Below are 26,974 nucleotides of genomic sequence, written 5' to 3'. Positions count from 1 at the left end.
TTAATGAAATTTATTGACACAGTGGCTGCAACAGTGGACTCAGACAAAGCAATAATTGTGAGAATGATTCAGGAAGGAGTATATATTTAAAATATGTATTTTATATGCAAATACATAAATTATCTTGCCATTTCTTTAGGAAAAATAAAAAGTGTAATTCTGCGTAGAAAATGTTCTTATAGGAAAACATAGAGACATAGACAAAGGCATGACACACATAAAAGATACTACTGAGATCATATAAGAGTGTATGTCTATGAATGGTGCCTTAAGCTCCTGGGGCAATCATTGTATATGGGGACATTACATAGTCACTAAGCAGTAATAATTTGCAAATTGACAAATCAGGAAGTACCTCAGTAAGCTTTTCCTGAGGACGTGAGGCCATGTTTGATCTATCACTTTTCTTAAATTGATTATCATTTTAGCAGGTTTTTGACTATCACCACCCACAACATCCTTGGATTAGAGCAGTGGTTCTCAAGCTTCCTAATGCTGCGGCCCTTTCACACCATTCCTCATGTGGTGGTGACCCTCCAACCATACAACTACTTTCGTTACTACTTCCTGTCATTTTGCTACTGTGATGAATCGGGCGACCCCTGTGAAAGGATCATTCAACTCCCAAAAGGGGTCGGGACCCACAGGTTGAGAACCACTGGATTGGAGCTGGAGCAGACCTTTCCTTTCAGATTAGCCCTGGTTGCTTCATGGTCCCATGTTGGGCTGCTAATTACAAAGTCAGCAGTTCAAAACCACCAGCTGCTCCTCTGGTATAAAGATGTGATGTTCTACTCCTGTTAAGAGTTACAGACTCAGAAACTCACAGGAGCGTTGTACCCTGCCCTAGAGGATCCTAGTGACATCCACAGGCTGACAGTGAGTTCGGGTTGTTTGCTTTTCTTCCATCGGACATCTCTGAACCACTCCCTTATACATTCAACAGACAATTTAAAATATAAAACAAAATAATGCATGAAACAAGACTTTGCGTAAACAATGGCAAAAGCAAAATTCAATAGAGAAGTAAGCAATTAATGGAAAAATGTTTATAAAACAGAAGGTGTTATGAAAAGACCTAGGTCTGATTACCCACTGGTACTTCCTCAAAACCAAAACTACTGAACACAAAGAGAGTATCCTAATTACCTCAGACAATGACTTCCATGCAATCAAACCCTAAGACAGCTAAAGAAATTCAGCAACAAAAGCTCAATAAAACCAGCCAGGTCTCGGGATATGGTTGAGACTAAGTATCATGGTAGCCCAGTAGAAGGACAGAATTTGGCTGCAGCAAGCCCAGTGAGTAAAACATTGAAGAATCTTCTGAAATGACACCAATAAGACCCTCAAAATAATCTCGGACTAATCTCTAGAAATGTGAACAGATGGCCCTTTTATGATTTAAAAAATCATTTTATTGGGGGCTCATACAATTCTTATCACAATCCATACATCCATCCATTGTGTTAAGAACATATGTACATTTGTTGCCATCATCATTCTCAAAACATTTGCCTTCTACTTCAGCCCTTAATATCTGCTGCTCATTTTCCCCCTCCCTCCCCGCTCCTCCTACCTCATGAACCCTTCATCATTCATAAATTATTATTTTGTCATATATTACACTGTCTGACGTCTCCCCCTGCCCTCTTCTCTGCTGTCCCTCCCACAGGGAGAAGGCTATACATAGAGTCTTATAATCAGTTCCCCCTTTCTACCCTACATTCTCTTCACCCTCCAGGCATCACCACTCTCACCACTGGTCCTGGAGGAGTCATCTGTCCTGGATTCCCTATGTTTCCACTTGCTATCTGTACCTATGTACATCCTCTTGTCTAGCCAGATTTGTAAGTTAGAATTGGGATCATGATAGTGGGGGGGGTGTGGGGAGGAAGTATTTAAGAACTAGAGGAAAATTATATGTTTCATCGTTGCTACCCTGCACCCTGCCTGGTTCAGAACAGATGGCCCTTTTAAATATACAAAATTATCAAACAAAAGCTGAATGTGTTGCTTGTACAGAAGTGGAGCGAGATGATTGTGAAGCACTGCTTCCTGAGCAGGGATCATACACGAGATTCTTTAGGACATCTTTGAAATACCTGGAATTCAGGTATTGATTGGTGTCCAGATGCTCAGATGTTTGGCATTATCTGTAGAAATGTGATTATTCACAAGAGTCTATGGTAGATTGGTTGACATATATTTATTGAAGTGAGTCTGACTGTGGTTGGCTAATTACTGGTAGAAAGAGCAGACATGGGTTAGCAAGAGTATGTTCATTGAGGTGAGTTGTAGTTGCTTTATTGAACCAGCTTAAGACTAGTTCTGAAGGTTCCTGGCCACCATGAATAATGAACAAAGTGAATTTTCATAAATGTGCAGAAATATGCTTAGTTTCCAAATCTGGGAAATATTAGCCCATATCAAGCATTAAATCTTATGAAAGGTTGTCTCCATGGCCTGCTACATTTTTCTCTTACTCAGAAATAAAATCAAACTCCATACATTGGGAACATTTAAAGTGAAAGAGAAGGCAGGCATTTGGGAGACAGCACTGTCTCCTTTTAAAAGAGATGGAAGAATGGGCCATTTCATCTTTCTTCCATGAAGAAGTTTGAGATTGGCAGCTCAAGAATGCTCAGGCACTTGATACAGTTAATGTATGAAACATGTGTGGGAGTTAAGAGAGGACTATCGATGAGTTCTGGCCGCATAGTGGTACGCACTGGGCTGCTACCTCCAGGGTTAGTCAGCTCTGCGGGAGTTCGTCTCGGAAACGCACACCGGCAGTCCGAATCTGTCCTATAATGGAGTTATGAGTCAGAATTGACTCAAAGGCAGTGTGTTTGCTTTTTGTTCATCTAGAGTTCCCAGTTCCATGGTATGCAGGAGAATACATATTCTTCTAAAGAATTCAAATTAATTGTGTGGTTACAACACTCAGCTTATCTGTGGTGTGGGACTCACCTCTGGATAACTGCTACTAAACAATTAAAATGTCCTTAGTTTCTTTTGCATGAACGGATTGTGTTACACGTGGACCCTCTAACCTTTCCTGGAGATGCAAGTAAGCTTCCTCGTGTGTGTGGCTGAAAATGTAGAACCACATTTCATCTTCACACACACACACACACACACACACACACACACACACTCAATACTGGAGGTCTTCCTTGATCTGTTTCTGGTCAGTACTGAAGGTCTCCTTTTTCTATTCCTGGGAAAGAGGTTAAGACAGCGGTGCCAGTCACTTGTCAGCATTGCTGTGACCCCGGTGGGGAGGTGTTGGATTCTTTCTAAAGTTGATTCTCTGATCACAGGTTGTGAGCCCATCCCGGTCCGCTACCTCGAGTGGAGCAACATCGAGTCCATCATCGCCATCGCCTTCTCTTGCCTGGGCATCCTCGTTACCTTGTTTGTCACCCTGGTCTTCGTGCTCTACCGAGACACCCCGGTGGTCAAGTCCTCCAGTCGGGAGCTCTGCTACATCATCCTGGCTGGCATCTTCCTCGGCTACGTGTGCCCTTTCACGCTCATCGCCAAACCCACCACCATGTCCTGCTACCTCCAGCGCCTCCTGGTCGGCCTATCCTCTGCCATGTGCTACTCTGCCCTGGTGACCAAAACCAATCGCATTGCGCGCATTCTGGCGGGCAGCAAGAAGAAGATCTGCACCCGGAAGCCCAGGTTCATGAGTGCCTGGGCCCAGGTGATCATTGCCTCGATTCTGATCAGTGTGCAGCTCACGTTGGTGGTCACCCTCATTATCATGGAGCCGCCCATGCCCATTCTGTCCTACCCAAGCATCAAGGAAGTCTACCTTATCTGCAATACCAGTAACCTGGGTGTGGTGGCCCCTGTGGGCTACAATGGACTCCTCATCATGAGCTGTACCTACTATGCCTTCAAGACCCGCAACGTGCCCGCCAACTTCAACGAGGCCAAGTACATCGCCTTCACCATGTACACCACTTGCATTATCTGGCTGGCTTTTGTGCCCATTTACTTTGGGAGCAACTACAAGATCATTACCACCTGCTTCGCAGTGAGCCTCAGTGTGACGGTGGCCCTGGGGTGCATGTTCACTCCCAAGATGTACATCATCATTGCTAAGCCCGAGAGGAATGTTCGCAGTGCCTTCACCACCTCTGATGTCGTCCGCATGCATGTTGGCGATGGCAAGCTGCCCTGTCGCTCCAACACCTTCCTCAATATCTTCCGGAGAAAGAAGCCAGGGGCCGGCAATGCCAAGTGAGTTGCCTGACCGGTTTGGGTCAGTTCTCTTCTCTCTGTTTTCTTCTATTTGTCTAAGTCATGTCTTTCCATTCTCCTATCTTTTGTGTGTGTGGGGGGGTGGGGAGGGAAGGGTTCTTTATTTCTTAGTCTTTTATCCTTTTTCTAAATCTCATCTTCTGCTGCCACAGGAAAATAGCACTAAAGGTCTGCCTTTTTTCATGCCCTTGAAAGAGCGAAAGTTTGAAGCATCCATACACAAACCTCATTCTTTCCTGGAAGCTACAGCTTCATTTCTGAGAGTAATTTTTCTTTTCACGTGGGTCCACCCTGCCCAGAGCATCTCCTGGGTCTGAGGCAGAGATAAAAACACTAATGTCTACTTTCTAGAGAAGATCATGGGTGAGATTCGTGCCAGCTGTGGTTTGGACCACTCTGAACCACACCATGATTAATGTGGAAAGGGAGGGAGGGAGGGAGGGAGGGAAGCACCCAGGGAGATCACTACTTTGAGATGTGACTGAAGCTCAACACCAAGCGTGCCTCAAAATAAAGCCCCTTTTGTAACTGTCAATCACTCCACCGTGCTACTCACGAATGGGGCTACTTCTACTGTCTCCTCAAGTGCAATGGTTTCTGAGGCAAAGTCATCAAAAGACATAAGGGACCAGATACAGGTGATAAGCCTCCAACTTCAAGATTTAGTGAGAACTCCAAAACCCAGATTATTTCCATTCTGGTCATTCTTCTAGACAGTTGGTGTAATAAGCATTTTCCTTTCATCTTCCTGACTCTGTTTTCCGAAGAAGCATATGTTAAAATTTGCATGTGTCATCTCCTTCTGAAACTCCTGAAAACAGATCTCATTTGCATTTACAATCTTGAAAATGACACGGATGTATAAAGTTCTAAGGGGAGCTGAATAATTTATGAATTAAGCAACTTTCCCCACTAAGCAGTCAAGTCCACTTTTTGAAACAATCTTTACGAGTGAAGGGGTTTAACAGCAATAATCATGACATACACATTTCTGTCAACCTTCTGCATACCTAAACAAGTCAGCTGGTCAGCAAACTACAATAGTGGTGTTATTTTTCTAATTTTGCAGATGAGTAAATCAATCACTGTGGGGTTGTGTGATTTAAAAGTGGAATGAAAAGTCATTCTTTGATTATACCTCAACTAGTACAGAATTTCTAAAAATCTACATGCCTTGAAATCCTGGCCTTCGCGTTTTCCTTGCTGAGCAGAAATATGGGCGCCTGTCAGAGAATCCATAGAGTTGAGTGAAATCCATGAACTTACTATTGTTTCAAATAAAGACCACGTTAATCCAATCACTGACACCTACTTTTTGATGTAACAATTTCAAATTCTTTTTAAATTGCTGGATGTGATGTTTACTGACAGTTAAGGTTTTATCCTTCACCATGTATTGTCCTGCTGGCCGCAGCGTCTCGATGGCAATCGCCTGCCAGGGACTGGTTATCAACAAACGTGAAAGCAAGACAAGAGTGCACTGAAATGAGGGGAAACACTAGACCACGGGGCTCAAATTGGCAACCTAACAAGTTTCGTTGAAGAGAGGAAGTGGAGGGAACAGATGGGAGAAGAGGCCCTAAAAGACAAAAGTTCCTAGGAATTAAGAGGTTTATGTGATCACGTGACCTCTAGTTTTATGAGGGGTCCACCATCCACCATGGCTCAGCCCCATCATACTAAATTTCTACCCTCCTAATGGCTCTTCAGTAACTTTCATAAGACTTTGGGGCCCTGGCTTATTTCCAAAAGCTTTTATTCCAACCATGTAATGAAGCAAAATGGACTCAGAGGATCAAGAAATCATGTGCTGGTGCCTAGGAATCTGTATTGATTGTAAGAACACTCCCTAGTAATCCCACGTGCCTTGCGTAGACAGGCGTGGACCTTGCCCAAGGACATCATGACTAATGGTAATGTGCAGATTTTGTGCTGGAGAAGATGGAACTCTCTTGATACTATTTGCACAGTGCTTTACACTCTCATTACTTTCCCGTGCCGGAAACTGCCCTCCTTACCCTCTGAGAACATTTCCTTTCCCATAATCAATTGAGGTCTCCCAGTGGAAGCGTGGCAAATGCCCTGGTTGCTAACGGGAAGGTCAGCCCTTTGAACCCTCTCGCTGCCCCACAGGAGAAAGCTGTGGCAGTGGTTCCCATAAAGATGATGGCCTTGGACGCCCCATAGAGTTGAGTGAAATCCATGAACTTACTATTGTTTCAAATAAAGACCACGTTAATCCAACGAGGTCCCATAGGGTTGCGATGTGTGGGAATCAATCTGATGGCAAGGGTTTGCTTTCATCTGGTTGTAATGAAGCTAGAGATTACCCATCATTTCATTTAGAAACCTGCGTCTGAGAAAAAAAGCAGCAGCATACGATAAATGACCTACTAGGTTGTTAAATATGTGCTATGTTTATCAGTAAATTGCTTAACTACTGGCTGTAAGTCACCGGGCAATATTAGATTGTTCTGAAAAGAAAGATATTGTTAAAAAAAATTGTAACCTGCAGCTCTCTTAGTACAATTTGTAGATTCCCTATGGTGCCCTAACAGCTGAGCTGACCCACACAGGTTATTTGGAGCTAAATGTCTATGGAAAACAATAGCCCAGCTATTCCGTTTTCTCATTAATCCTATTGTTATTTTTCTTGTAACTCTCTAGGATGCATGGCGAGAGATGATAATTTTAAAATATACCCCCCCAATCTCATAGTCTATGTTTTACTTATTTTTTTAATGAATGTGGTCCTAGTTCCTCGCCAAATTACAAAAATCACAAACCATCTAATATTTTCTACAGCACCAAAAAATCTAGTAGAGTTTGCCAACTGAAAACCCTGGAGAACACCTCCCCAGTGGGCTTATTGCCATTCAGGGTGTGTAATGCCTACGTTTATGGCTCATGGAGGGTGTTCGGCAGCCTGCATATGTAACTATAAACACAGAACAGATGCTGGAATAAGAGCTTCCAATGGATCTATCTGTTTGAACATGATTCTGGGGAGGGGCAAGCTCAATGACGCCCTTGTAGCAGGCTGTTTCTGAAGCTGAAAGGGAGGATGGCGTTGCCAATCAGTTTTTGCAAAGTTTAATTCCAATTTTTTTAAGTTCCAATTTAATATCTGGCAAAACCATCAATTTGGGCACATGCATTCCATTTCTAGAATGTAATTTAGGACAGGTTGGATCAATGTATTGGATATTTTGGTATATGAGTTATTTATAGTCTGAAGTCCTATAGGTATAAACCTACTCTGGAAGATCTAGTCACTTCTTATTTCCTTAGCTGTTAATATACTTGAATGCGGACTTATTTAGGCCCAACTTAATATAAAAACTACAAACCTATCTTTTTAGCCAATAGAAGAAATGGAAGCCTTCAGAAATTCATGATTAAGTGAATTATTTGGATCCAAACTACTCATTTCTTCCTTTGAAAACAAAATGAGTTAACATTACACAGTGGAATAACATATTGTGTAAATGGCATACTTAAAAGTTTTATCAATAGCTAAATTTAAAAAATCAACATTGTCAATTAGTTTTGGGGTACATAACATCAATGTGTACCACAAAAATTGACACAGAAAACTGAAATGTGAGAAATATATTTCTATGCTCTTTTGCATGCATAAATGCATATAAAATGACGGCAAATACAACCACACAAAGAAGCATTAGCTGACACGGGGGAATCCTTTTAAAATACAATTGTCCCCTAGTAATTAAAATATTATGATGCTTGAGATTTTTTTTAAGCATTTGGGTACATTTCTTTTTGAGTGCAAGAATAATAACTGCAAAGATGTACTCTTTAGATTCACTGTTAGAAACACGTTTTTTTTGTCAGTCAGGAAAGGTAGAACGCACGCAACATTAGTCACTGAGCCTGGAGAAGCATTTAATGCATCCTCTCCTTTGATTAAAATGAGACTAGGCTAGTGAGCCAACAGACAGCCAGTCCAATAGGGATAACATTCTCTGTTTAATAGGAAGCAAACGTCCACTATGCTACCTTGTGAATGAGATAGCCTGTCATTTGGAAACTATATTCTTCCTGATTGTACAAGCTATGGGTTTAAAACTGTGGCAGTTCTTCACATGCATTTACAGTTAATGATGACGACGTTAGTGAACTATTTGTGGTGGCATTTTCCTGCTTGTTAGGAACACTTTTTGAGGACTGATTGCTCATTACCATAGGAGGGTAATCAAAGAGAATGAGGGGAGGATAGGGAGGAGGGGGCGTGGGGAAACCGGGGAGGAAGCTGTTTCAAGAAGCTAGAAGTTGGGGTCCTTGAGAGGCCTGGGGACTCTGCAGTGAAAGCTTGAGAGGTGTCAGCACTGTGATCTGGTCGATGTTTTATTAAGATGAGGTCAGAAGGTCGACCTTGAAGAAATCAATGGTTGAGACAGTATGAGACGGGCAGGGAGGAGGAGGATATAGAGAGATATAATGGAGAGGTTGAGATAATATAATTTCTGAGTAAAGCACCATCAGAGATGAAACTATTTTACATATAAAAGTAGAGAGTATAATTTTAAAAATCATTTTATTGGGGGCTCATACAACTCTTATCACAATCCATACATACATCAATTGTGCAAAAGCACATTTGTACATTTGTTACCTTCATCATTCTCAAAACATTTGCTCTCTACATAAGCCCCTGGCATCAGCTCATTCCCCCCCTCCCTCCCCACTCTCCCCTCCCTCATGAACCCTTGATAATTTATAAATTATCATTTTGTCATATTTTACACTGTCTGAAGTCTCCCTTCACCCACTTTTCTGTTGTCCATCCCCCAAGGAGGAGGTTATGTGTAGGTCCCTGTAATCGGTTCCCTCTTTCTCCCCCACCCTCCTGGTATCGCTAGAGAGAGCATCAGTTATGCCGTGCAGCCTGATGCGGAACCCTGTGACTGTCATAGACCCATCGGACAGCAGCTGACAACCAGGGCCGAGGGCTCCCAACGAGGAGCAAGTCATTTGTGCTTGACACTGGCGCTCATTTACTAATGGGAAGAGTTATAATCTCAGAAACGCACAGAGCACTTCTCTCTTGTCCAATAGGATTGTTATGAGTTGACATAGACACAGTCAGTGGGTTTGAGTGGGAGTATTTGCTTGAAATTATACAAACTTAAATATAAAAGTGGGAATCTAAAGGAAGTTTCATTAAAACCTAAGCACATAACCCTTACTACTGATTTTATTAGGCTTTGTGACTTAGATGCATTGCTGCTGTTATTTATTTGAAAAGGCAAATGAGGGAAAGTCTGAAAAATATAATGTGAATTTTTAAAATTACTGTTGGATCTGGAGGATTGTCAATCTGTGAGTTGGGGTCCTTTGTGAAAGAAAAAAAAAAGTGGCCTTAAGCTTTCGGGGTCAGATTCAGTTGGCAGCTCAGAAGAAGCAGGCACGGTGGTTCTGCTGTTACTAGGAGGGACTAGACATCCTTGGATCCCTGATGGCAGATCATTGCGCCTGAGATCCTTTTATTCGAAATAAAGAGTTTTTTCCTGCCCTGGGGAAATAAAACTGAAATTGTTTTGAAAGATATAAAACCCTTTTTCAATTATACAATGGGCATTATGGATTATGTAGAACAAAAATGAATACGCTAGTAAATTGTCTATGGAGGAGCTTACCACCATGAGAGACCTCCCTGCAGAGGGCCACTCAGAAATATAGGCAAGAGATGAATGGCCCAAAGAAGAGCAGGGCTGGGCTCTATGTGGGCCCCTATCAAGTGCAGTCAACTTGCTGTCCGCCTTGTTTCTATTCCTTTTGATCTGTCTTGTATACAAGAAGCTCATTCTGCCAATAATCAGCAGCCCGAACGCAAAGCTGTTGATTTGATTCTGACTCCTCGGGCTCCGGAGATGTACATCTTCACAGGAGCAGGCACCCTCATCTTTCTGCCTGGGAGCTGTTGGTGGGTTCAAACCACTGGCTTTGGGTTTGCAAACCAGCATGCAACATAACTGCTCTACCTGGACTCCTTGCAAATAAGAAGTCACTTATTCTTCCTTTGTGAACTGTTCTGGAATCTGGAAGTATGAAGTTCATGCTGTCAGTAGACCCTGCTTCCTCCCCCCTTCCCTCTTCTAGCTTCAGGTGGTTGCCTGTCATCAATGGTGGGCTTGCTGGGTTTGTAGAAGCAACACATGCATCTCTTCTTCCTCATTGCGGGGCCTTCTCCTTAAGTGACGGCGTGTCTACAGGTATCAGGTTCCATATGGCCATCTACAAGATCTACCAGTCATTTATTATTTAGGGAATCACGCTATTCCGTACAGCATTGTCTTCATTCATTCTGTCTGCAAGGAACTAATTTCTGAAAATGGGCGTGTTCTGAGTTTCTAATGGACCTTAAACAAAAGTAAAACTTGATATTTTTAGAGTAGTTTTGAATTTGGGCAGAGCATGAATCCCTTGGATATTCTGTACGATAAATGGTAGACACATACATGCATTCATCAAAACTCGCAGGACTGTGTAACTCAGCGTGAACCCTAATGTCAACTATGGACTCAAGTTTATTAATAATGTATCAAAATTGGTTGATCAATTGGACCACAGGAATGACAGATATTAATAACAGGAGCAAACATGCAGGTTGGGGAAGTGGACTCTGGGGAGAAAAAGTCAATACCTTTCTGCTCACTTTTCCTGTAAACCTAATGCTACTTTCTACAAAGAGATGTCTGCTTTTAATAGTGAAGCCTTACATTTTCAAGTTCTAAAATGAGACCATAGGACATAGAAAAATAGATTTTTTCCTAGAAGTCACCTATATTTCTTTCAAATTCAAATAAATGTATATGACTGTCTTATAATCAAGTCTTCAAATTCAATATTTTATCATCATACCAGCATGTAGTATATAAAATATCCATGATGGTTCAATCTTGACACCATTGTGTAAATGAAGAAATCAAAACTTGGAAAACTCACGGTCCTTTGTAATGAAACAGGAGAGGGGGCATGATCATTGTTTTCTGGTGAAATTGTTTATTTGTTTGGGTTTTTTTTCATTCTACAGCTGGCTATGGGAGCAACTCTGCTACTTCAATAATATACTCATTTATTCCTTCAATAGAGATGAATAAGACATGGAGTTTGTCCTCAAAGAGCTTAGTTTGTTGCTATTACAAACCAATTCAATAAGCTGGAAGAGAAAATTCATAAGATTGGTTAAGCAATTCAACAGCTAACCGGAAGGCAGGTTAGCAGCCACTCCTGAGGACAAACATGTGGCGGTCTGCTTACGTCAGCTGTACGGCCTTTGAAACTCTATGAGGCACTTCTACCTTGGCCTACAGAGTCGCTATGAGTTATGTGGACTAGCTTTCAGTTTTACACTGGAAACTGTTTATTAATGTGAATGGAGACGTTCAAAGAGGTATTGAGTGTAGGTTTGCCTTTTAAAAGCTCTGGATCCCAAGATTGATTGAACAAGGCAGAAGTCAGACATGCCTGACTCTCCATCCCGAATCTGTCCAACTGTTCCTCCCATGGCACTGTACTTGCTCCGTATTCTGCTTTTCTATTAGGTTCTATAATTCATTGCAGTGGCCACACAGCACTCACAAAGGATGCTCCCCATTGTGGAGTTTATTTGGGAAGTTGCTCAGGATACAGGTGTTCAGTCAGGACAATTTCTTCTCTGCTAGGCCCACAGACAGACCTCTCTGGCCCTCAGTCTCTTGGCCTACCCTTTGCCCTGCTCAGGAAGTATTGCAAAGCATATTTAATACTGCTAATAGATGCCCAAAGGGCAGGCTAAAGCGCTGTAAGCCTCAACATGAAGACACTCGTTTCCAGCTATGAGGGTCAGCAAAACCCAGATCCCCCAAATAGTGCCCAGAAGCACCTGACTCTACAAACAGCACACAGTGGGCTGGGAAGCCCACTACTTGGTCTTCTCCTCTGGCTCCTGTTTCGGTTGTTGTTCTGCCACTCCTCTGGTACCAAATTTCTCTCTCAGATCAAGGAGATTGAATGTGCAGGGATCTCAGCATCCAAAGTACAAACCCCACTTTTGCTCTTCTGTCTTATTGATAGTAAGATACATCCTTCCTGCTTCTGAGGGGACTCGTCCCAGAAATACAGCAATCACACTTAAGTCTGTTAACTATCACCCACAACTGAAACATATAATCCAATCAGTATATTTCCCTATCTTCTTCCCCAGATCCATTAGGAAAATGAAGGTTGTTTGGTTGGAGAAATTAAGGGTATGGTTCTAAGACAAAAACAAGCAAGTAAATGAACAAAATCCCCCACCAAACTTATTGCCATCGATTCAATGTTAATTCATAGCAATCTTATAGGACAAGGTAGAACTAACCTTATGGGCTTCTGAGACTGCAGCTTTTTGTGGGAGTAGAAAGCCCAGTCTTTCTCTTACAGAGCATGGAATTTTGGTTCCTAACTTCAGACCTTGCAGCTGACCCAAAGCATAGCCACCATGCCACCATGCCTCCAAAGGGCTAGTGTTACAAAAGTCACATTAAATAATTCACTGCATTGCCGTTTCTAACTCTTTTCATATTTAATTATGATGCTTAAATTTGTCTTCTTGAGTTGCCTTTTGAAAATTTCTGTTCAGCTCTTATTCATTTCTTCCTTTCCCTTTAACTACTCTTATGTGCAAGAACAAGTTTCAGAGTCTCTTCTGACATCTTTGTCAGAAGACCAAAGAAAAGATTTTGGTCTTTTCAATGATGTTTTCCTTCTTCATATTACATTCTTGATGCTCTCTCACAACTCATCTACTCTTTGGCCATATGGTCAACTTGTCGACTCTGTTCCTGAAATGGTTTCTAAATTCAGATGGATATGCTCAAGATCATCTCTTGGCTCTCATAGGCTTGCTTAATTTCCTCAGCTTCAATCTGAATTTGCATATTAACAATTGATGGCATGAGCCACCAACAGCATCTGACATTCTTGGCTGTTGACATTGACTGTTGACATTGAATTCCTCTATCATCTCTATCTACAGATGTAGTCAATCGATTATTGTTTGTTTCATCGGGGGAGATCCACATTTAAAGCTACCACTTATGTTATTAAAAATGATATTTGCAGTGGAGAAGTCATTGGTTTTGAAAAATTTTAACATGTAGTCTCCAGTATGTTTCTATCATTAAGGCCATATTTTCCAACCAATCTTTCCTCTCGGTTTTCAACTTTCCCATTCCAACCACCAGTAATTATTCATATATCTTGATTGAATATGTGATTGTCCATTTCAAAATGGTCGATACCAACCTATTCCATCTCACCCATGCTTAAACTTAGGCTATGCAACTTCATGTGTTCCATTTCATTTGTGGTAATTTACAAATGTTCTAGATTTGCATACTCTACAGTCCACATTCCAATTATTAATGTATGTTTGCAACTGTTTCGTCTCACTTTGTGTTTTCCTATCAGCAAATGAGGTCCCTAAAGCTTACTGTCACCCCTGTTATTAAATTTGACTCTACTTGGAGAAAGCAGCCTTTTTCCAGTTATATTTTGAGTGAGTGACTTCAAACTTTAGGGGCTCATCTCATGGCACTAGGTGAAACTTTGTCAGACTGCTATGCATGAGGTTTACAGCAAGTCATTACTCACAAGTGGGCTACCTATACCTTCTTCCCCATCTGAGTTTAGTCCGGAGGCTCTACTGAAACTTGTTCACCGGGGGTGACCCTGCTGGTATTTTTCATACCATATTGGCATAGCTTTTAGCATGACAACAACATGCAAACCGCCACAGTGTGACAAATTGACAAGACAGACAGGGTTATTTAAACTAAACCCACTGCCACTGAGTAACTAAATACGGACTCCTAATGGTCTTCCATAGAGCTTCTAAGATTGTAAAACTTCAGGGGAGCAGATCGCCTCACCTTTCTCCAGGAATGGACTTGGTGTATTTGAAGAGTCAACCTGTGGTTAGCAGTCAGGAGCTTACCCAACACTGCCACTAGGAAGATGCCATAGGGAAAGTTGTGTTAAAAGTATAGCACAGTGTATGGTACAAAGTACAGTTGCAAAACTTGTTAGCTAGTGACATGACAATTATAAAGGTCTGGGAGGATTGTAGAAATCCAAACACATGCATAAAAATGTACATTTTAACCTTCTAGTAAAGATACTTCTAAAGACTGAGCTATGAATTATCATTATTAAGTATGTGTGTGTAATACATACTCCATAGTGCATATGTCATGTATAGCTTGCTGTATTCATGCATGGGGGAGCAGAGTATCTGTTGAAAGTGGAAGTATGCAGATTTACTCGGTGCGAGATGAGCCTGGGGAAGGACGTCGTTTGACATGGTTTGGCAATCTTTTCCAGGCCTGGCCATGGCTCAGGGAAGATGAGGTCATTCACATTCCATCTGTTGGGCTAGGTGTCCAGTGTGGAGTGTTATCCTCTCAACAGGGAAGCAGTCCATGTGAACAATGTGCTTGTCAAGTTAACCAAGAGCTAACATTTTGATACTTGGCACAATTAAGAAAATAAGTAGAAAATACTTGAGGGTTGGGAAGCTTCAGGTTTTGGGTACAACTCTCATAGTGTCATTAACAAGAACTCTTTGGCTTCAGATTCTAGAGACCAACCTATGTTACCCTAAGCAAAAAGACGTATTTAGTTTAAAGAACATGAGCAATCATGTCCCATCTCTTACTTTAACAAGGTGAGGAAAGCTTTAGGCTCCTGCATGGACTAAGGCCATGCATCGAAAGGTGCTAGACTTCTATCCCATTCACTCTCTCCCCGAATGAATCCATCCTCTCTACTCTTACATATGCCATGTTCAGGATCCTTCTGAAGGCAACCATTCCAAGAACAAGATTTAGATTTTGTTAAATTCCAGCTGCTCAAAGAGGTGAATTCAACTCCCTCTCAAATTCATTGCCAATGAATTAATGCTGACTCATAGTGACTCTACTTTCCCACCCCTGCCCCGGTGGGTTTCCGAGACTGTAACTGTTTATGGGAGTAAAAAAACCCCGTCTTCCTCCTGTGGAGCTGCTGGCAATTTCAAACTGGCGACCATGTGGCTCACAGCCCAACAAATAATCACTATGTCAGCAGGGCTCCGTTACACAGCATGTAACACAGAGAACATGACCAGCTCGCCTCGCCTCAGGGCTTTATCGCAGGCCTAGTGAGTGATGGACCAAGGGTGGAATCCCATAACATAATACTCTTCCCCAGGACCACTAGTCCTGCCCACCATGGATGCGATAGTGAGATAATTCCTAGAGGATATGGTTGTGAAATAGGCAAACCCCTATAAGGGTGTACCACAGAAAATAATCTTACTTTCATCCCAACTCCAGTCCTTTGGTCCTTGGCAATTGTATCACCTTTTAGTACTGCTTAGTTAGATTTACAAAGATTTCCCATCAAACCTACAGGTGGCTAGTCATTTTTCTATGTAAAAAAAAAAACTCAATAAAACAAAAACACCTCAGTGCCATTGAGGTAATTTGAACTCATAGCGCCCTACATGACAGAGCTGAACTGCCTCAGTGGGTTTCTCAGATTGTAAATATTTATGGGAACAGAAAGCCTCATCTTTCTCCTCCAGAGTAACTGGTGGTTTCAAACCACTGACCTCCCAATTAACAGCCCAGCACATAATCCAGTATGCCACTAGGGCTCTGTGCAAAAGATATCCTCAATAGGTGTGTCCGTGAAGGGAAGAAAGCAACCCTATAACCTCAACAATAGCATGTATTATGAAGGTTGGTGACAGGGAGTCAACTCCTTAAAAATTAGAATTTGTTTTCACTCTGTCTATATAGATTTCTCTCTATAAATACTTCTTCATTATCTCAAGAAGAAGAAAAATATCAGGAAATGGTTTTTTGCTTGTTTGCTTTGTTAAGGAAAAAAAATCTTCAAAAGGACATTATCTTTTGAATTAATTGAAACATATCATAAGTTACAAACAATAAAAAATTTACTTATTTACTTACTTATAGGCTAATAGAATGGGGGGAAGAAGATAATCAAATATTCAATCAGGCTAACTCAAAAATGTGTATAAAACTCAATTTTATTTCAAGAGAATAAGTAAAACCTCCTATAATTGAAGACAACTTAATAATCCCCTCTGTGCAGATTAACTTCACGAAACATGAGGAGTCTCCTGCTAACAAAATTAGGCCATGTCCCTAGGTGGTGCTGCTTCAGACCCTGAAGAGCAGTTGCTTAGAGGAAATCAATAACACTAAGAAATCATTTCTGTTGCCTGGCTTTCTAGTTACAGAAATGTGTACCTGGCTACCTTGCTCCCGGTCGATGCATTCGGATACAAGGTGAATTCGTCACGTATTCCACTGGATCAAACATAGCGTTGCTGCTGTAATTTGGTTTAGAGGGCGAGGGATTGGGGAATAGGATGAGCGACACAATCAAAACACAGTAGGAATAAGATGAAGACAATGGAGCATTGTGAGGAGGGCGAAGGGTTGGCTGCACACCCGCCACTCAGTGACCTCAGCAAGGGGAATTATGTCGGGTCCTACTGCAAGTGACATACTTTTAAGTAAGGTGTCCATCATTCAGTCCTTATTTCTTTAAAAATGTGAAGGGCCTACTTTATTTAAAAAGCTGGACTATTTACTAGTTAAAAACATAGGCACTCTGTTGACCTCATAGAACTGAGAGTGCAGTACAAGAACCTCCATAAGGGACTGTTGTTGTCAAGTGCCACTGGGTCGGTTCTCTTACTCATACCCCCCAGTGCACAAGAGAGCAAGACACCGTCCTATTCTGTGCACCCTTGCAGCTGTTGGTACCTTTGAGCCATGCTGCAGCCACTGTGTTAATCTAGCTCGTTAAAGAGCTTCTTTCCTGTTGACCCTCTACTGAGCACGATGCCCTCTGGTAGGGACTGGGCCCTTCCGATAACGTGTCCAGCATGGTACCGAACCACCAAACTGTGGTGTCCTGAGGTTCTACGAGAAAGGGCATCGTCAATGTTGAGAAGGCATGTAACCAACCAAAAGCCAAACTCACTGCTGTCGAGTTCATTCTGATGACTGGCCCTCCTATCCACCAGTCGAACTGCCCCTTTGAGTTTCTGAGGTTATAAATCTTTGTGGGAACTGGAAGCCTCCTCCTTCTCCTTCACCATGTCAAGTGGTTTATAATTTAGAACTTAGAGTGGAGGTTTTACGCAGCGCTATGAATGATGGTTCTCAAAAGCTAGACCAACCAAGGAAGAGGTTAGTAGGGAAGAGTAGGTTAAGGTGTGTGTGTGTGGGGGGGGAGGGGTGAGCGACAGTTGAGACAGAGAGTATTCCAGACAGAGTGACCACTATGTGAAAATATGTGGAGATGAAGAGACTCTAGCATAGTAAGAAAATGAAAAATAACTTTCAGTATGGCTGGCAGCCATTTGCTCCAAACATGCAAAGCAAAAGTTATTCCAGGCCTCAGCCCAGCACAAACTAACTCTGCTCTGGAGTTTTTATGGTGGTTTTGAGGCCTGGAGCAGGCACTTTTAAGATAGGGAAGCAAGCAGTGATGGTTCATTTCAACAAATGATTTCCAGTCACTTAATATGTATACCAAAGATTGTGCCCCTGCCTTTGTGGAAATTAAACTCTAACCAGGAGGCCAGATATTAAATGAGAAATAAAAAATGCAGTGAAAATTTCCAAGGAGAAGCACCAGGTGATGAGGGAGTGTTATTAGAGGGATCTAACCAGATGGAAGAGGTAGAAATTGTTTCCTGCAAGAAGTGACAACATTTCATCCATGACCTCTGATGGAGGAAAAGGTGTTAGCTGTGAACTGCCAGAGAACAAGTAAATCGGGCTTGGAAGAAGTTCCACTAGAGTGCTTAGGAGGGTAGTGAGACAGTCTCGTGTACTTTTTTTTAAATCACTTTATTGGGGCTCTTACAGCTCTTATAATTTCCATACATCAATTGTACCAAGCATATTTGTACATATGTTGCCATCATCATTTTCTAAATATTTACTTTTTATTTGAGCCCTTGGAATCAGCTCCTCTGTTTTCCCTCCTTCCCCTCCCACCCTCATGACCCCTTGATAAATTATAAGTTATTATTGTTTTCATGTCTTACACTGACAGCTGTCTCCCTTCACCCACACTTGCTTTTGTTGTTCATCCCCCTAGTGGAGGTGGGTCTTAGTTGTGGGGGAGGGGGTGGTATGCATTGATTATAGCGATTGGTTCTCTCTTCCTCCCCTTCTTCCCCCACCTTCCTCCTACCCTCCTGATATGCTATTCCCATTTCTGTTCCAAGGGGTTTGTCTGACCTGGATTCCATGTGTCGTTGAGTTCTTCTCTGTACCAGTGTACATGATCTGGATTAGCCAGAACTAAAAGGTAGAATTGGGGTCATGATAGTGGGGGTGGGAAAGCCTCACAGAGGAATATTGTGTTTTTCATCGATGCCATACTGTACCTTGGTTGACTCTTCCCTTCCTATGACCCTTCTGTGAGGTGATGTCCTATTGTCTACAAATGGGTTTTAGATCTCTGCTCAAGGGCCCCTTGTTCTCAACAATATGCTTGTTGTTGTTTTGGGTCTTCTAATGCCTGCTACCTGATTCTGTCAACACCTCATGATTGCACAAGTTGGTGTGTTTCTTCCACATAGGCGTGTTGCTTCCCTACTAGATGGCCACTTGTTTAACTTCAAGCCTTTAAGACCCTGGATGCTATATCTTTGGATAGCCAGGCACCATCAGCTTTCTTCACCACATTTGCTTGTGTACCCATTTTGTCTTCAGTAATCATTTCAGGGGACGAACATCACAGAATACCAGGTTGTGAGAACAAAGTCAAAGTGTTCTTGTGTTGAGGCAGGGATTGAGCAGAGACCCAAAGTCCATCCAGTTCCTCAGTGTATTGCCATATAAATATATGTACATAGGCCAATACCTCTATTCTATGAATTAATGTGTATATATATATATATATATACCTATGCTTATACCTCTATCCATAGCTTTATTTCCTAGATCTTTCCTCTGTTTCCTTTGTCTTCCTCCTACCCCACCATCATGCTTGCCCTTCTTCTGCCTCTTAGTAATTCCTCTCAGCTAGATTGCTGTTGCTCCAACATCTCTACATCCTCCTCATTGTTGCTTTTAATTTCCTAGTTTTGCTCCTGTCTATGGTGTTGTTTATTTACCACTCCCTTCCCTTTCCTGCTTCCCCCAAGTCCCTCCAGAACCCATCAGTCCTGTTTCTTTCTCTTGGAGCTTGCTTCCCATATAGCTCATATAGCTAGGCAAAAACAATAATAAAAGAGACAAAACAAAAAACAAAAATAAAACAAAAGATTGACTAAAAAGAGGAAACAAAAGACAGAAAATTAAAAAATAAAAACTGATAAAAAAAACAACAACCAGAAAAGCATACGGCATTCCAGGTCTGTCTGATGAGCAATAAGGGAATATAACAGATCAGCAATGAGACCAAAGCAAAGTCACAAACCCCCCTGAGGAGCCCCCCACCAAAAACTTCAGAAAAGGATGGGCAGTTCCCAGAACTCCCCAAGACCGGAGAGGAGACAGTCATACTTTCATGTACTTTAGACATGTTATCGAGAGTCCAATCTAGCCAGACCGACATCATAACTGATGAAGTACAGGGTCCTTGTCAAAGGAGGAAGACCCGGAGATGGACTGACACAGTGGCTGAAAGTGGTTTCAAACATAACCATTGTGAAACCAGCACAGCGTGGGCAGGGTTTTGGTCTGTTCTACATGGGGCTGTTATGGGCCAGAACTGCCTCAACACCTAACTGCCAAAACATGGAAGTAAAAGGACTGATGGGGTAGAACATTTTGGGAAGCAGAGTGTATAGGCTCTATGCAGGCCCGGACACAAGTGGTAGGAGGAAATAAAAGGCAATATAGAAGTCTGGAGCAGAAAGAATTTTTAAAAATGTGTCAAGAAATGGGACTAGAGAGGTCACAGGAAGCCAGAATGTGCAGGGCCTTTTCAGGAGTCTTTAAGAGTTTAGACTTTATCCTTTGCACCAAATAAAGCCACAGTCGTAACTGAAAGGCTGGTGGTTGGAACCCACCCAGAAGCTACTCTGGAGGAAGATCTGACAATCTGCCCCAAGGGTCTGCTCTACTCCATCATGCAGGGTGACAATGAGTCCCAATCTGCTTGCAAGGCAACAACTAAATCACAAAGCAGTGCAACATGGTCAGTGTGTTTCAGGGAGATCACTCCATCCTCTGTATGAAGGACTCATGGGAAGAAAGCCAGGGGACAGGAGTCCTGCATTGTGGAGGTGAGGTTGGAGTTGCCTGGTTAGGACATGGCAGAACCTATACTCCCCCTACTGTCCTCTCCCAATGGTCATGCCGCACCCACATGGCATCATTTCCTATGAGAGTGCATTCGCTAAGGGAAAGTCTTAAGAAGCAGTTCTAAATCTGTTGCCTAGTCTTCCCATTATTTCCTTCCCAATTTATCAGATCCAGAAATTCAGAGAGCTCATCCCAAGGTAATGAGCTATCTGATGATCATCTATAAAATAAGTATATTGTTAAAGGCTGATTTAAACACCGAGTCTCAACCCACTGAACCACCAAGCCCCCTTTCTTGCTTCACTAGTAATTTGACTCTAGTTTCTTTAACCAGATCCCACAGTTGAGTGTCTACCCCGCTGGGCACTGTGTGAAATCCTGTGGGGCCACCAGCGGCGACAGTAGAGATATTGGCCTAGGTCTACTAAGCACCACCCATGCATTATCTTATTAGTCATCATATGTTTAATTGGATGTACTATTTTAGGAACCCTGGGTAGCACAAATGATTAGTAGTTGAAAGAGTGGTGGGTTGAACTCACCCAGTTGTATCTCCAAAGACAAGCCTAGCAATCTCTTTCTTAAAGGTTACAGCCTTGAAAATCCTGTGGGGCAGCTCTAGGCTGCACACACACGGGGGTCACTATGAAAGCCATCAACTTGATGAGAGCTGACCACAACATACGAAGGGACACCCCACCAAAAATGGGACATTTTTTAAAGCTATGTATTTACAGTTTTTTAAACAAAGCAACCTTATCAACTTTGAAGTCCACTCCATTACACTTAATACATTTGTCAAATCTGCAATTCCATTCTTGGAAACATTTTTCTAATTTATCTGCTTGTAATTAGATGACTTCCAATTCTTAATTCACCTCTTCTATGGTATCAAATTGCCGTCCTTTTATGTCCCTCTGCATTTGTGGAAACAAAAAGAAGATGCACCGAGCGAGATAGGTGAGTTAGGAGTGTGGGGCAAAAGATTCATGCCCAAAACTGGCGCATTGAGATGGCTGTGTGAGCAGGTGCATTGTCATGGTGGCAAATCCAGTCCCCCATATGCCACATATCAGCCCTTTTTTGCCACACAGTGTTTTGCTATCTTTTGAGAACCACTAAGTAGAAAGCGTGAGTAACCGTCTGACCTGGTGGAATGAACTCCAAATGCACTGTGAGTCAACATTTGCATCCTTTCCTGGAAGTTGGCAGATGTCCAGAACCAGGTTGGTCATCAATGGACATTTCGTCTTCCTTGAAATGAGAAAACCACACATCCACTTGAGTTTTTCCCATAGCGCTACCTTTGTAAGCTGTGTTCAACATCACAACAGTTTCTGCGCCATTTTTCCCAAGCAGGAAACAAAATTTCATAGCGACACGCTGTTCTCTTAAATCAGCTATCAAAAAAAAAAAAAAAGGTTGGAGTGAATTCGCATTTTCAAAAAAATTTACTGTGACCAGAGAACCCTCCCAAGCACTGGGTGCACTAACTCAGAGCAAGGTGCTAGATGCTCACCTAGTGGGGAAAATGCATACTGTGAAAACCTCACCAGTGGAGTTTTTCCCCCATTTTTGGGGGGTACCCTCTTGTCTACTATTTTATCAACCATTTTATTGTAAAATAAAATACTGATACAGAAAACCACATGAACCCAATATATGGATCCTGGAGTGGATAATAAGCACCAACTGACAAACCCTTCAGGTCAGAAGGTACTTCCAAGCCCTGGAGGAGCCCTTCCATATGCCTCAAACTATTCTTAACCCAAACACATCACCAAAATACTCTGCTAACTTTTTATGGTAATTGGTCATTTCATTTCTTTATAGATTTATCAACCAGGCATACAACTCTAGACATTATGACATTGCCTATTTTAAAATTTCCTTGTCATTCCTCTTAAGGCCCCTAGAGTTCCATCTTTCACCATTTTTTTTTTCTGGAATAAATATCTGGAGCATTTTATGTGTAGAGTTTCCTTAAATCCCACAAATTTTGAAGTTCAATATTATCTGCTCTAATTATTTCCTTCAAGTTGGCATTTAGATTCAAATGTTCAATCAGACTCAGGTTCAGTTCCTTTGGCCATAGTACCTGGGCCATTGTGATGACTGGTGTATCTTATTTTGATGTTAGCAGTTGTTGATGGTCAAGGCTTTATTTATTACTTCATTGGTTGTTGGAAATGATCATATTTTCTCCTTCATTTTTTATTTATTAGTTGTAATACTTTATCGGGAGATGCTTCCATTTGATTAGCCAACACTAAGGTTCATATAGAAAATGCAGAAAAAAATGTTTGATGCTTTCTCTTTACTTGCCTGTTTTCACAATAATGAATTGCTTCCTTGCACGAGTCAACTACAATAAGGATGAACACCCAGACGAAGGCAGGCTTCTGCTCCAAGATCCTATAACCTTCTAACCCGGTCTGTCAAGCAGCGTGACAGAGAGCTTGCCTACTGTCCAGGAACCAAATATCACACCCTGAGATATACACCCTAGGAGCCCTCGTGGCAGAGTGGCTATGAGATGGGCTGTAGCTGAAAACTACTAGTTGCTGCACGAGACAAAGGTGGGGCTTTGTACTTCTGTAGAGGATATCAGTCTCCTCTTACAGAGTTGCTAGGAGTCGGCAGTGACTCGATGGCTTTACGGTAAGTGATAGGGACATGTTAAAAACCACTTAACAGAGGAGACCTCGCCTCAGCTGGGGTTGGTTTCCCATGATGGGGAGAAAGTAAGATGGCCATTCCTTCACCTGCGGCCTTACAAAGTTGTGCTAAGGTCACCCCAAATCAGCAGACACTCCTACCGGTATGATAAGTGAACCTTTTTGGAATTCAAGTCAATATGAGGGGAAGGGATTAGTTATGCCTCAGAGAAGGCAAGTACATTTCTGTGGGTAGGAACATGGAGATATGCAACCTCCTTTCAGGAAATCAAAGAAAACACTTGACAATACTTATGTTGACCTTAAAGAGAGAATATGCCTGGAACTATGGACACTTTGGGACCTAGTTTGGACCTAAATGGACACTTTTGATCTAGTCTCCATCTAGACCTTGATGACCGATGCTGTGCTCTAGAGACTGCTGGAACTTTAGACTCTGTTCTCCCAGGAAACATCCTTAGTAGGCCACACCGCAAGGTCTGGATGTGGAAACCCCACTAAGTGAACTGGGCTTAAGACTTCAAACTCACCTGTAGACCTTGGACTTCAGGCAGAAATTCCCTAGTGTGAAAAGCAGCAGATGATGCTCTCCCAAGGTTGTAGAGATAGAAATCTCTGCACTTTGGTTTGGATCTTTTGCCCTGAGAGTGTCCAATGGACGATGGGCTGGGACTACGTCGTACTGTTTTAATGCCCTCAGTGCTTTATTATGAAATGTGTTCATAGTGTAGGCATGGTTGTGTCACTGTCAATGAATATTATTGAAAGTGCAAAAAATTAAATAAATTGATTCCATAGCAATATTCGAATGTAACTAGCCTAATCACTTCACTATAGCCTCATAGACTGATGCTTAACTGATGGATTTCAACCACTGTACGACGATCCTTTGCTGAGACTCAAATTGTGTCGTTTTTATCATTGGAGGCCTCTTCAAGTTTTTCAAGATGAAAACTCCTCATGGTATAGTAATATATTTCCAGTTGAAACTCTTATCTACCAAGATTTTTCAAAACTTAACCTCTTCTATAACACTATTATATTTTTCCACAATGAGAATCTTAGTTACCAATAAAATGGGAAATAATTGAATGAGAATAATTCAGAGATAGGAATTTATATATTTCACAACACCCATATAGATATTCCAGAATAACAATATCAATACTACAATCACCGATATAATTACTGAGAAGAGTTAAACAAATGCTTTGCATATAATCTTCCTATTTCTCTTTTCAAGTATACATACTATTGCTACATAATCTGAGCATATATCCACTACAGACAATATTTTATCCCCCTAATGTTCATCTAGTGCTGGCTGTAAAATTAAGGATATTGTTACAGTAGAACTCTGGACCTTGACACTAATCCATTCTAGAAGGAGCATCGAGATGGGATGCACTCGAGTTCTGAATCAAGTTTTTCCATAAGAAATAACTGAAAACAGATTAATCTCTTCTCAACCACCAAGTTCTTACCGTAACCTTGCCTTTTTATACAAAACATTACACAGAAATTTCAAAGTAAAAAAGTTCAGAGTTAAATAATATAATATAAGAAACACAACATTTAAAAAGTTTTTAACAACTACAATATGGCCCATCCCTTGAGACAGATGAGGATCTGGATCTGTGGACACGGATGCAGAGAGGAGGGATGGAGAGAGAGTCATTGGAAGGCGAATCCCCTTCCATCAAATCAACTGACAGCTGCTTTGCAGGAGTTTCTTCCCTTCTCTGCCTTTTTTCACTAGGACCTGGCTGGCTTTCTCTCTAAAAAAAAAAAAATCTGTCTAATGTGGTCTGCTGTTGGCATTTCCTTAACTGTTTTTGAAAAGGGTTTACTAAGTTTTCATCAACAATATGGATAACATGGTTAACCAGTTACTTATCATGGTGATTCTTTTAAAAAACTCTTCCTTGGGACCCATGGTTTTTATCTAAAAACAGTACAAAAATGCCACAAAACTAAGAAAATTATAGCAAAACGCTTGGAACACAGCCGCAAAAGGCTTAAACAATGCGTACTAACAATGCCAACTAACGCCGAGTGACTGAAACACGAGCTGCCTTTGTTTACAAGAATCACGTGTGTTGGGTCGGATTCTGATGCAAAATTTTCTTGAAATTTCATGTCAAAATCCAAATATGTCAAGTACTGATGGCATTGAGTACAGGGGTTCTACTCAACCTCAACTTCTGGTGGAGTAGTGGGTAATAAGTGGTGCCGCTAACCACAAGGTCAACAGTTCAAAACCATCAGTCCCTCCAAGGGAGCAATATGCGGTTTTCTCCACCTGTTAAAAGTTACAGGCTCAAAAACCACAGAGGCAAGGCTGTTCTGTCCTAAAGAGTCACTTTGAGAATTGACTTGATGGTATTGAGTTTGTTTTTGAGAATTCTTACGATTATATTTCTCTAGTGATTTTAGCAATCTTATGAAATTCTAAGCTTGCTTTATAGTATATTTTTCAGCTATGGCTCAAGGGAACAACATTCTATTATTTTTGCTTGTGGAAAACAGTTTGCCTACAGCCTTGGCATTAAAAGTCCTTTTTGCTAGAGGAAATAAATAAAGCAACAAAAACAAACAGGACTCACGTTCAAGCATCTTATACATGTCACACCATTTACTTTTAGTTTAAAGGATTTTTAGTCTAAAATTCTAGTTTTGATGTTTTTAGCTTATAAAAATACTTGCTGATTGAACTTCAGGAAGTGTTCTTTGAATTATAGATTTCAGGATTTGCTTCCTTGCACGGCTTTTCTTTTAGAGGATTTCTGATGTTGAAATATGGAAATTTGTTTGACTAGTTTAATGCTTTTCAGTTTTAGAAAATACTTTATTTGTTCTTTCATTTGGTATATTTCATTAATCTATAATTACATATAGTAGTATGGGCAGATGTGAATCACAGCTTGTTACATTTTGTACAATTGTGTAATACACCTATGTAACCAACATAAAAGCAAAATATACAGCATTATTTTCATCCTATAAAAATGTCCTCATGCTCTCTCTAGTGCATCCCACTCTCTTCCTAGGACAATCATTAGTCTGTCCCATTACCACTGATTATTATTGATGATTATTTCCTTCTCCACTGATTATTCATCCTCATGAAAGTGAAACAATATACTAGACATTGTTTTATGTCTTTGTTCCTTTCATGTAGCATATTGGCTTTGAGTTCTATCCAGGTTCTCAAATACATATATAGCTTATTATTTGTTGCTTAAAAGTATTTCATTGTATAGTTACACTAAAACTTATTTATCCCAATCTTCTGTTGAAAGTTATGTTTTCCAACCTTTGTTTCACATTATTTCAAACTTCTGGTATCACACGTAAAGTCACAATGACCATATACTTTCATTTTTTGCATATATGCCAAGTAATGGAATTGCTAGGTGATAGGCAAGAGATACATTTAAGTTACAAAAAAGTAAGTCACTTTTTTTCTGCCAAAAAAAAACAAAACCCAAAACTACTTGGTATTGATACTCGTTAATTCTAACCAATCTTAAGGGTGTGTAGTAGGATAAAATTATAGTTTGATATGTACTTTCCTGATAACTAATGATCTTCAGAATCTTTTCATGTCTTTGCAAATAGTTTACCTAGTTCTACTGTGCCCTTTATAGTACACTCATTTTCACTATTGACTATTGCTGTGAT

General features: G+C 41.2%; 1 protein-coding gene across 2 annotated transcripts in view; it reads left to right on the top strand.

Annotated features, from left to right (window-relative positions):
* GRM1 (glutamate metabotropic receptor 1) overlaps positions 1 to 26,974 on the top strand; it is a 461,245-nt gene that overhangs the window by 405,662 nt on the left and 28,609 nt on the right. For both annotated transcript variants that reach the window (XM_075553889.1, XM_075553891.1), the window contains exon 7: positions 3,327 to 4,257. In XM_075553889.1, the coding sequence (XP_075410004.1) occupies positions 3,327 to 4,257 (931 nt within the window). The remainder of the gene's footprint in view (positions 1 to 3,326; positions 4,258 to 26,974) is intronic.

This window comes from Tenrec ecaudatus, chromosome 7, assembly GCF_050624435.1.
Source record: "Tenrec ecaudatus isolate mTenEca1 chromosome 7, mTenEca1.hap1, whole genome shotgun sequence".
NCBI lineage: Eukaryota > Metazoa > Chordata > Mammalia > Afrosoricida > Tenrecidae > Tenrec > Tenrec ecaudatus.
This window is presented reverse-complemented; position numbering and strand designations above follow the sequence as displayed.